The following is a 12,301-nucleotide window of genomic DNA, read 5'->3' as shown; positions in this document are numbered from 1 at the left end:
ATGCAGGGCACCAGAATCAAATACAGTGAAAACAGGGGTTATACCATGGGGGAAGAACATACAAGAGAAACAAAAAATCACATAGTACATTTTAAGTACATTAAAACAACAACAACAAAAAAGATAAAACCTGTGTCCCTATCTTGGGGTTCATTTCACTTAGCATCAGCTTATATGGTTGTATGTACATAGCTTTTGACCTTTTCTGCTTGTCCTAGATATATACCAGTTATTGCAGATAAGGGAAACCATGCGACCTATGTTTCTTTGGGTCTGGCTTACTTTACTTAATATAATTTTTTCCAAGTCTTTCCATTTCCTAACAAAGGGGCAATGTCATTCTTTCTGATGGAGTCCATTGTGTGTGTGTGTGTGTGTGTGTGTGTGTGTGTGTGTGTGTGTGTGTGTACCACATTTTCTTGATCCATTCATCTACTGAGGGACATCTGGGTTGGTTCTATATCTTAGCTATGGTAAATAATGCTGTGATAAACATAGTTGTGCTGATAGCTCTAGTATAGCCTTGTTTGTGATCATTTGGGTAAATGCCCAAAAGTAGGATTGCTGGGTGATAGGGGAGCTCTATGTGGAGTCTTTTGAGGAACCTCCATACTGCTTTCCAAAGTTGTAGAACAAGTTTACACTCCCACCGACAATGCAGTAGGGTTCCCTTTTGGCCACATCCCTCCAGCATCTGTTGTTATTAGAGTTCTTGATTATAGCAATTCTGACTGGGGTGAGGTGGAATCTCAATGTTGTTTTGATTTACATTTCTTTTATGGCCTAGAGAAGTTGTGTCTGTTGACTGTTATTTTCTCTTCAGAGAAGTCTTATCTTTAAGTCTCTAGGCCACTTATTAATTGGGCAGTTGTTTCTTTGAGGATTTATTGTTGGGGGACTTAATTTTTTGAGTTCTAAGTGTATTTTATATATGAGGTCCTTGTCTGTTGTATGGCTAGTGAATATCTTCTCCAATTTGTGGGCTTTCTATTGATCTTGCTAGCTATGTCCTTTGCCATGCAGAAGCTCTGTGGTTTCATGCAATCCCATTTGTCCAACCTTTCTTTGATTTGCTGTGTTTCTGGGTCTTTATTAAGAAAATTTCGGCCTGTGCCGAAATTAGAGTTTCTCCTATTCCTTCCTGTAATGTTTTCAGGGTAGACACCCTTTCTTCTTACTCTCCAAACCAACCAATCCTCCCAGTGCCTCTGTCCTTATTGACTTTAGTCTCCAGCTAGAGATCATTGTGTGGCTTTCTTTCTCACTTCATTCTGGTCTCTGTTCAGGCTTTCTATGATACACACACCTTCCAATAAAATAGCATCTCCCTGGTCCCCAAACTTGTAACACCTCCTAATCACCTTCATTTCACCTCATAACTCTTAATGGTATTTTGTATGCTATTAATTTGTACCTATGGGTTTCTTTGTTTTCTACTTTAAGTTCAGATTTCATGACTCCTCTCACTTCAGGATTTGTTTAGAATGACTGGATCTACACTGTGATGAAAATTACATTGATTACAGTATATGTAGTTCAACATAAATGTAGTCAATATAAACTATGAAGCTTCTGGCTTAAGCCTCTACTCCTTCCTAAGAAAGTAATAAAAAAATTTCTGGGCTGGGAAGTTGGCTCAGTGGTAGAATGCTTTCCACTCATGCATGAGGCCCTGGGTTCGATTCCTCAACACCACATAAGCAGAAAAAAGCCAGAAGTGGCACCGTGGCTCAAGTGATAGAGCACTAGCTTTGAGCTGAAGAGCTTAGGGACAGCACCCAGGCCCATAGTTCAGGCCCCACAACCGACAAAAAATTTTCCACAAGAAATTTCTATGTCATCCCCATCTTTCCCCAGGCTTGCATATTTGCTGTGTCCCACACTGGAATCATACCAAGGCTATTGCTTTCATTTTTAGCCTGCTACCATCCACTTGTCCTTGAAACAACTGAAAGTTCTTAGCATAGTCATAACCCTTTTATTTCTGTAGATATTTGCTTATTCTCCCGTAGCCATTTTGTTTTCAAAGCTATGGATGGAGTACAGGGCTTCCTGCATGCTAGGCAAGAGCTTTACCACTGAACTACGTCGTCAACTTCCATTGATTCTTCTCTGCTTTGTCATGCCATAGCTTGCTCACTACTCATTTGTTGCACTTGCCTGCCCTTTCTTTCCTCTTTCTCTTCCTCTTAAACACATGTATTTGAGGGTTCATTCTTCTTGGTACCAAACTGTGTAAAGGCCTTTAAACTTCTTTAGATGACAACAAGAACAGATTTGAAAGTAGAATCTGGTGCTCTCATTGGGCAGCATAAGTATCCCTTCCTCTTCTGTGTTTCATCATCTAACAACTGTCTGAGTACACCAACTCAGTTTTTTGGCACTGATTTTTTTCCATACCAATTATCAGGTCAGCTAAAACTGACTTTAAACTGACTTTAAACTTTATAAATGAAATGTAGGAAAAAATAAGAAATACTGTCTTCTATTCCTAAAGATGATTGCCTTTTTTACTAGCCCGTATTTTGACAGCAGGTCAGATACAGTGTTAGGCATATTGGGGAGCATAAAGTATTTGAGCAGACAGTGATGGTCGCTACAATTAAATTCCGTGCCTGACACCAACTCCAACAAGCTCCCAGAAGGGGATAGATGCAGATGATAAGGTTCATCATTGTGAGCACAAAGCCTGTGGTACTTGGAAGACATGGCCATTCAGACTACTCCTTGAGAAGGATGTCTTCCCTGCTCTAGGCTGGTCAGGGAGTGTCCTTTCTCCCTTCTCCTTCATTATCTCCCACTCCACAGAGAGAAAAAGTAGGTCCAGAGACATGACATGCCCAAGGAATACGTTGAATTCCCTTGGACAAGGCTCGATTAAAGCCACTGAGTACAGATATCCATTTGGCACCCATCTTACTTGTGAGCAGAATGAATAAAGAAAAGAAAGGATAGAAGATGGTAGACAAAGTAAGGTCCACTGGCATCCCCTTAGAGCCAGCCATGTTGGTAAACACAGAGGTTTTAAGACACAGTTAGACAGGAAGTATAACATTTTTCCTGAAGTAAATATCAACTGTCAGTGGAAGAAAACGTTGCATAAAATGAAATATATTTGCATTTCCTAGACAATCCCATGTTTTATTAGCACCATATCCTAGTCTTAGAAGCAAATAATTCCTGAAAGATATGGACTAGATCAGGTAAGTCTTTGGAGAAATAAAGTAAGAAGATAACAAATAATTTAAGCATTCAAAATAATTCAGAAATTTTAAAGCGGTATTGTATGATCGTGTTACTCAGTTTCACAAAAATTGAATTGTTTAACTTCAACTAATCCTTATCTGTGGATTTGTTTTCTGTGTGCCTGTTTTTCTTTCCAGCCCCACTGTGTTCTCCTTGCCTCCAAAGAAAACTCAGCACCTGTAAAACTTGGAGGATTTGGAGTAGCTATTCAGTTAGGAGAATCTGGACTTGTAGCTGGAGGTAAGACCACTTTTTAACTTGTTTCCTTCAGCTGGGCTTTGTTGGCTAACACCTATTATATTCGTAGCTACTCAGGAAGTTGAGATGTAAGGAATACATTTTGAAGCCAGCTCAAGCAGGAAAATCTGTATGACTTTTATCTCCAATTAATCACCAAATAGCCAGGAAAGGAGATCTGGCTCAAATGGTACAGTGCCAGTCTTGAGCAAAAAAAAAAAGTTAAGGGCACTGAATTGAAGCCCCAATACTAGTACACAAAAATATTTTTGCCTTCAAAAATTGATCATGATGACTATCGTTGTGAAGATTAAAAGGTGTTTGTAATTTTAAAAACTAAATATTGAAAAAATGAAAAAATTGACAATTTTCAAGCTCATGTCAAACTTTCAAACAAAAATTAACCTAACCACAGTGTTTCACACCCTGTTCCCCCCACCCAACAGAAAGCCTCATCAGGTAGTTTTGAATTGAATAAGTCTGTAGTAATAGCTAGAATTTTTAGTCCCTTAAGGACAAATTCTAGGCCTGGGGTGGGGGGGGAGGGGACTAAGTGGTAGACTTCATGTTTATCGTATAAAAGTCCCTGGAGTCCATCCCCAGCAACTTCTCCCTCCAAAAGAAAAGAAAAAAAAAGAAAAAAGAATGGGCTCCATCTTTTTTACTCATTGTATCCCCAATACTTAATAGAGAAGAACACTAAATAAAAAGATGTGAACAATTTTCAAAGAGGGTGCCATTTGGAACATAGAAATTTTTAAAGTCAAATCTAGAATGTAAGGATTGGCTACTTTCAAATTGATATCTATGGCTAATTGTTAATATCCTGCCTTTTCTTTACTGTTGTTAACCTGTGTATTTGTGAAGAATAAGCAGCTGTGAACACAGGCTGATTTTTATTATTATCCAAAGAAAAACCTAATTTAAAATTTTTCATGCCAGAATATAAAAGTTAAAATAGAAGAAAATAGAAACTTGTCATCAGTGTACAGAGGTAGATACTAATTACAGATTCAAGTATTTCGGTTTTTTTGTATTTTTTTCTTTTCAGTAGGCTTCAGCTCAAAATGCTATCCTGGTTTTAATTCCATTCCTTAGTTTTGAAAAATATGCCTAGTTATCCATTCTATAAACTCTAAGCCTTTTAGTCGATAATTTCTCTTTTGTATCTCTAAGTACTGATAGCCTTCACAAAGATAAACATGAAAAATATCTACAGAACCTTTTAAAATGTATCACTTTTAGCTGGGTGCCGGTGGCTCATGCCTATAATCCTAGCTGAGATCTGAGGATCAAAATTGGAAGCTACCCTGGACAGGAAGTCCATGAGTCTCTTCTCTCCAATTAATTACCAAAAAATCTGGAAGTGACGCTGTGGCTCAAGTGGTAGAGTGCTACCCTTGAGCAGAGAAGCTCAGGACAGTGCCCAGGTCTTGAATTCAAGCCCCAGGACTAACACACACACAAAAATGTTCATATTGAGTTCAAAGATCTGTCAAATGGTAAATACCAAAATAATAATACATTAATATGTTACATAGGATATCTCATTAGATTTGATTGTAACAAGAACATCAAACAGTGATCATGTAGAACACGTTCTAACAAATGAGCCAAGGGTGTATGTGTGTGGTGCTGTAGTTTGAACTCAAGGCCTTGCACTTGCTTAATAGGCATTCTAACAGCTGAGGCACACAACTAGCCTAAGATTTTAGGGGGGCGGTGGTACTGGGGTTTGAACTCAGGATTTCATCTTTGCTAGTCAGTTTCTCCATACCTTGGTCTGTGCCTCCAACCCTACTTGTATTTTTAAATCTTTTTATTTCACCGTGTTGCCCTCTAAAATGAAATTGTATTTACATTATACATTCTTTTTCAGCTTATCATTTCCAGTAATATGAGAAACTGCAAGGCCAGTATAATTTCAAGGAATGCTACTTTTTCTCTCCTAATTCAAAACTGTCAGTGATTTGATGACTAGCCATAGGGTCGAGTGGTCATACTTACTTAAGTCACAGACTCCTTAAATCCTAGGATTCTAGGAGTCCTATGAATTCTTGCATAGTATTCCCAACAAAAGGCTGAGCTCTGGTTTCATTCCTCAGATGGTAAAGAATTCACTATGTCCCATGACAGTTAATTTCTAGAAAACTTAAAGTATTTTTTTATTGTGAAAATACTGTATAGAGGGGTTACAATTACATGGGCAAGATAATGTGAATACATTTCTTATCAAGCATTGTTGCCTCCTCCTTTGTTTATCCTTCCCATCCCTTCCCATCCTCTCCACCCCCTCCCCTCACCCTCTCCTTTACTTTCAGTATTGAAAATTTAATCTTACATTAAATAGAAATCTCTCTTTCTGTAACTTCTTCCCAGTGGTTCTAATTCTGACTTGGGAAGCAACCCTCAATAATTTCACCCTTCCACTCAGGTGTTTAAAGACAGCTACCTTGTCCCCCTATTAGCCAAGTGAACTTCCCTATGTTAATATCCACACAGTTTAGGGGCAGAGCAGTAACTATAGGTCCAACTGACCCAGTGCTCTGTAGCAGTGGTCTGGCACTTTTTGTTCTATCTCTTCCATTTTCATTGTTTTAAATAATGTCTGCTGCTTGAGTAACCAAGTAACTGGCAACAACTAAAACTTCCAGGTGTCTTTAAACAAATGTTTTGCTGTGAAACCAACTCATTCAAATCCAGTATTTTTAGAGTTCACTCTGTGTTAAGACTACACAATGAGAGCAGATAATTTTTTATGATTACAGCCTCAAAGTTAATGAGATGAGATGAAATGAATGGAAAAGAAATGTATCTCTCTTATATGGCCATACAGAATGTCTTGGTTTTTAGGGTTCTGAGACACATCCCAGTGTTCAGAATGTTCTGAGCTCCATGTTTTACTGCACATCTTGATTGAAGGAGAAAAGTAAATTCTCCATGTTAAACCATTTCCTGAAGTCTGTCAACCTTGTCACTAAATGTACAACTAAGTTTAAATTCCCAGTGAGTCAGTTATTCACAATTCATTATTTTCTATGCCCTAGATTAAATGCTAATAGTCAAAATATTGTCATTTCTTTCTATACTTTTCCATGTATTCTTGAAGTGACTAGTTTAAGCATTATAATATTTTTTAAAATACAATACAAGTAGATAGGTAGGGACAAATTATTTCCCTTAGAAAAAGTTTCCCTGTTATTGAAGGTACTTTTGACATTTTGCTAATAATGATCAACTTTGAAGCAGAAAGCTATTTTCTTGTCAGTTGAAGTTTTTGAGTACCCAGCGTTCCAAGTAGAATTCTCTTCCTTATGTTCCCACATACTAAAAATCACTTAAATACATTTGTTCTTTCCCTCTCTGAAACTCTGCTGTTCAAAGATCTCACTTATCCAGAATATAACAAGGAACATAGAAAATAGTTATAATGACAGCAAAATTTCCCTACCCTTAAAACCCATTCATGAGTTGGGTGTGGTGACTCGTACTTATATAATTCCAGCTACTTGGGAGGTAGAGATGGAGAGGATCAAGGAGCAAGCATAGCCTTGTAACAGTTGGTAAGATCCCATCTCAACAATAAGCCTGGTGTGGTGACACATGCCTGTGGTTCCCTTTCTGTGGGAGGCCATGGGTAGGAAGATCATGTTCTGAGGCTTGTGCCTGGGAAAAATAATCCTGAGACCCTACCTGAAAAATAACTAAAGCACAAACTGCCTGAGTATATGGCTCAAGTGATAGACTACCTAGCAAACATGAGGCCCAGAGATTGAACCCCAGTACTCATTAATGTAATATAAAAAAGATGCTCTTTGACAATGACCTGCTCCTATTTTTCATAAAGTTGTATAAATTCATATTGATTCATACCTTATACTTCTAGTCCCTCTGGTTGGAATGCCTTTCACCTATTTTATCTATCTGGCTAACTCCTATTCTTGAAGGCTGAACTAACAATTGTTGATTCTTAAAAGCAATCTGATCTTAAGTATACTAGTAGGAAAGCCTGTTCCTTCTCTACCATATTACCAGAACTGTCTGGGCTGTATACCTGTATGTGTCATTTGATCAAAGACTTGTTCTATAGCAAAGACCAAGAATTTTTTTTTTTTTGCCAATCGTCCTGGGGCTTGAAATTTGGGCCTGGGCACTATCCCTGAGCTCCTTTTACTCAAGGCTAGAACTCTCACCCCTTGAGCCACAGCACCACTTCCAGGTTTTTCTGTGATTAATTGGAGATAAGTGTCTCATGGACTTTCCCACCTGAGCTGGCTTCCAATCGTGGTCCTCATATCTCAACCTTCTGAGTAGCTAGTATTATAGACATGATCCACCAGTACCTAGCAAAGACCAAGAGTTGTAAGACTTATCTATATCTCTCTGTGTCTAGGTTCAAGCAAACATTTGAGAAATTACAATAAAATGAAAGAATCTGGTTTCAATCAGTTTATAGTCAGTTTTAGATTATAAACAAGTTATGAGGATCCAGGACTGGAGTAAGCAATGTGAGAGTAAAGAAATAAAAGCCTGAGAAAAAAATAGGCAGAGCAAACACCAGAACATGAAAGCATAGCTGCCTTTTAATGCTAAAGAGATCAACCCTTACCTACATTTGAAGTTCCTGAAGGTATTTTCTGTTCTGTAGCATAGATCTTTAATTACTATCCACTGTGACAACTCTGAGTCATAGAAAAAAGGTTATTTGCAGCATCCTGTGTAAAAGAAGTCAGGAAATTGTAGAAGTAAAAAGGATTGCATGTATAAAGCTTCAAATATAGAAAATGTAGCTATTTAAAAACAACTCCCTCACTGAGAGTCCAGGTAGGGAGGTTTTATTATAGAGTTGAAATCTGTTTATGTGTTTAAATACATATCTGAGTATTTCATAAACAGTGACATTTCATTTGGTTTGGTAATTGGTTTCCTGTTCTTAGAATTTTGTGGTAAAGTCATTAGAGTAAAGTAATTACAAAGAAGGAAAATGAGTAACAGCAAAAATTAGGAGTCTTAGGAAGTCAGTGTGTGTGAAAGGTTAACTCTGATCCTTTTCACTTGAAATTTCAAAACACTTCTGTATATTCTTCCCACCATGGCATTTTCTTCTGTCATCTGTGAGCATGTTCTTGAACCCAGTGACATACATCTTCCTCAAGAGTGGACACTACCTTCACGGTTGAATAGTCTTCTCTCCAGATAGATGAAAGGAACTTCCTTAGAATGTCCAGGACTGGCCATGGTAGCTCTGTCTATTCCCAGAGTAAGGCCAACATTTTGAGTAGTTTACCCTTTGCTGACCAGATGGAAAGCATTAAGTATCAAATTGAGTGTCATACATCATTGAAAACAACAGCAGGCTCCAGGGAGCAATTACCCTGAATGGTGCCCTGAGCTTTTGCTCTGCTTTCCCTTCTCCCTGCTCCTGCCAACCCTATTGCATCAGAACAATTCCCATCTTTTAGGACCCTCCCCAGCCAGTGAAATAGGATGCAGAGCTCCCTTCACTGCAGCTTCATTGTACAATTCTGAAGTATACATACTCTATATGTATAATGAGTAAGATAGTAATATTTAATAAATTAGACAATCCAGAAATAAAATAAACCTAGTAGCCAGGCACTGATTGCTCATGCCTATAATCCTCACTACTCAGGAGGCTGAGGATCGAGGTTCAAAGCCAGGAAGGACAAGAAAATCCATGAGAATCTTATCACCAATAAACTACCAAAAAATAAACCAGAAATGGAGCTGTAGCTCAATTGGTAAGGGCACTATCCTTGAGCAAAAAGAAGCTCAGGAACAGTGTGTGCCCAGGCTGAGTTCAAGCCTCAAGATAGGTACCAATAAATATAATAAATAAATAAGGGTCTTTCTAACCATAGGTACCAATAAATATAATAAATAAAGGTCTTTCTAACCAGTGTAAGGTTTTATTGTATATTTAAATGAATATATTTTCACTACTGGGACCCTGAACTTATCTCTTATGTTGAGAGGAGGGAGAGCTATATGATTTTGCAACAGAAGTACATCCCCAATACACAAGCCAAGAAGTGCTTTATCCTTCTCTGTCCCAATTGAGCTTGTTAACCACCAACAGACCTTGATGATATATTTTCTATTGCTCAATTAGATCTCTTAAATTCTTTCTAAAGTCTGAGCCACAATTCTGAGCTCTATAGTGTTTTGCAATCTTCAAAGTAAAAGTTATCTTGGACTCAGTATGATAGCAGACAGACAAGCAGGCAGACAGAGGAAGGAAGGGAGGGTCTGGGCCGGCAAATATCTAGAAGAGCTGCCAAGTCTAGCATGCAGTGCCCTGTCCCACAGTCAATTCCTTACAGGCTGCAAGCTTTTTATTCCACAGTAGAAGAAACAACTTCTTTCTATGCCAAATTAAAGATAGCTATTATTTTGCTAACAACTAGTAAAAGATTTCTTTCAAAAAGCTTCAGGTTTTTTTTAATACAAGGGAAAAAAGAGCACTCTTTAAAGATGCTAGTCAAAGAAGATTGAATGGGTGAAGCTTCATGGTTTTGCTTTAGCGTACATCATTATTGATTCTTATTCTCTTCCAATGTTAATATTAGGAAAAAGCTTAGAATTCCTATTATAATAAAATAACACTTGTGAATTGCTAACACCAACTGAACTGGATTGCAGATTTAAAATCATATTTCAAATAAAAGTTCTGAACACTAGGCTTTCATTGGGGAATTTCCATTTGACAAAAGTAATATTTTTTTCTACTGGTATTTCTCTCACTTCTACCTTTTCCTCTCTCTGCCTCTTCTGCCTGCCCCTCTTCCTAATCAGAACATTTAAACTTCTTCATGAAACAAGAAATACCTAGATACCTACTATGTAGCATGCAGAATGCAGGAGAGTCAGTCTCCTATCCTGGGCTCAGTATTTTCAAGAGGCAATGAAAGAAGTCATTTGTTTCCTTCTGTGGACTTCTTTTGGTGGGAGGAGGAGAGGGAGGTATGAGATGTTTTTCATTGATAAATTTCTCATTCGGATTGTTATTGTTCTATTATTTTCAACTGAAAAGCCTTACTTTATGTGAACAGTTTTCCTTAATGTTGTTGTTTTAAATGCAGGACGTGTTGGAACACCTCACTTTATGGCCCCAGAAGTGGTCAAGAGAGAGCCTTATGGAAAACCTGTGGATGTCTGGGGGTGTGGCGTGATCCTTTTCATCCTGCTCAGTGGTTGTTTACCTTTTTATGGAACCAAGGAAAGACTGTTTGAAGGCATTATTAAAGGAAAATACAAGGTAATCTACTTTGATCACTTCCTTTTTGTAGTGAGATTAAGTTATCCTGAAAAGTGGGTTTTGAAGTCACTGCCTTCACTCACCCATCAACTGCCTCCAGTTATACCATCAGAAGAAAAGTTTCTGTTAACCTCTGGATCCCCTAGCCTTGTAAGGCAGAACAGGCCTCAGGGAAGTTTCTGAGCCCCTGGCAGTTGATCTGCCCTCTGTGTGAAGAAGCCTACTGCCACCCTTTTTTGTGTAGTTGAAAAAAGGCCTGCATTTTTAAAGCTTTTTGCTTAATTTGTAAAATGAATATGAAATGTACCTGGGTGAAAATTTTATCCTGGTACTTCTAACAATTTATCTTAATTTTAAATTTATGCCAGCACAGCTGAAAAATTTGCCATTTACATTCCATGATAAACTAAAATGCCAATGTCACATACTATGTTGCTGTGTGTGTATATGTACACACGCACGTTGTGTGTGTGTGTGTGTGTGTGTGTGTGTGTGTGTGTGTGTGTGTGTGTGTGTGTGTGTGTGTGTGTGTGTGTGTGTGTTCATGTGCCCTGGGGCTTGAACTCAGGGCCTGGCAATGTCTCTGAGCTCCTTTTACTTGAAGCTAGTGCTCTACCATTAGAGCCACAGCTCCACTTCTGGTTTTTGGTGGTTAATTGGAAATGAGAGTCTCACAAACTTTTCTGCCTGGACTGGCTATGAATGGTGATCCTCAGATCTCAGCCTCCTAAGTAGGTAGGATTACAGGCCTGAGCCACCCCACCTGGTACAACTATATTTCCTTACACAGTTTAGAGACATTTTGATATGATTGAAACATTCTTTTTTTGGGGGGGGAGGGGTCCGGTTGTGGGGCCTGAACTCTGGGCCTGGGCGCTGTCCCTCAGCGCTTCAGCTCAAGGCTAGTGCTCTACCACTTGAGCCACAGCACCACTTCTGGCTTTTTTCTTTTTGCTTATGTGGTGCTGAGGAATCGAACCCAGGGCCTCATGCATGCAAGGCAAGCGCTCTACCACTGAGCCACCTTTCCAGCTCCAACTGAAACATTCTTATTGTTCTTTGGCTACTGTGTGTCAGGAACCTGTGAACTATCCTAGACTTGTGATTAGTGACTTATTTATTGCTCTCATTATTTAAAAAGTCATTATTGCTATTGTGGATGATTGTATTCAAAAGACCTAAGGACTTTTTGGAAATGAGCAAAGGTCAATTTCACTACCCCAGCTCTTTTTGCCCTACACAATCACATATAGCTGGCGGGGTACTGAAATGTTAAGAGGGGCCTAGACATACAAAGTATAGGGAAGTGTGGATCTGGGTATCAGGTCAAGGCAGTTTGTGTTGGAGAAATTCTTTTTCCTCCTATTATTACAAAAACTCATACTTTGCATTCAACCAAAACAATGGTGTCATTTTCAGCAATGGCTGGCAATGTAAAACCAAACACAGGGTTTAGGTAACACTAAGTTTCCAAACTGTGAGGCCCCTAACTTTTTTAAAATTTCTTTCCTATTCCTGAGTAATGTTAGAATTTTATCT

General features: G+C 38.5%; 1 protein-coding gene across 9 annotated transcripts in view; it reads left to right on the top strand.

The window, feature by feature from the left end:
• The window catches only part of Cask (calcium/calmodulin dependent serine protein kinase), a 345,788-nt gene that overhangs the window by 231,144 nt on the left and 102,343 nt on the right, over window positions 1-12,301 (top strand). For all 9 annotated transcript variants that reach the window (XM_042683597.1, XM_042683593.1, XM_042683598.1 and 6 more), the window contains 2 exons: window positions 3,384-3,486; window positions 10,587-10,762. In XM_042683597.1, the coding sequence (XP_042539531.1) occupies window positions 3,384-3,486; window positions 10,587-10,762 (279 nt within the window). The remainder of the gene's footprint in view (window positions 1-3,383; window positions 3,487-10,586; window positions 10,763-12,301) is intronic.

This window comes from Dipodomys spectabilis, unplaced genomic scaffold (assembly GCF_019054845.1).
Source record: "Dipodomys spectabilis isolate Male_0828 unplaced genomic scaffold, ASM1905484v1 ptg000082l, whole genome shotgun sequence".
NCBI lineage: Eukaryota > Metazoa > Chordata > Mammalia > Rodentia > Heteromyidae > Dipodomys > Dipodomys spectabilis.
The sequence above is the reverse complement of the archived record's forward strand: the minus strand, read 5'-3'. Positions and strand labels throughout refer to the sequence as shown.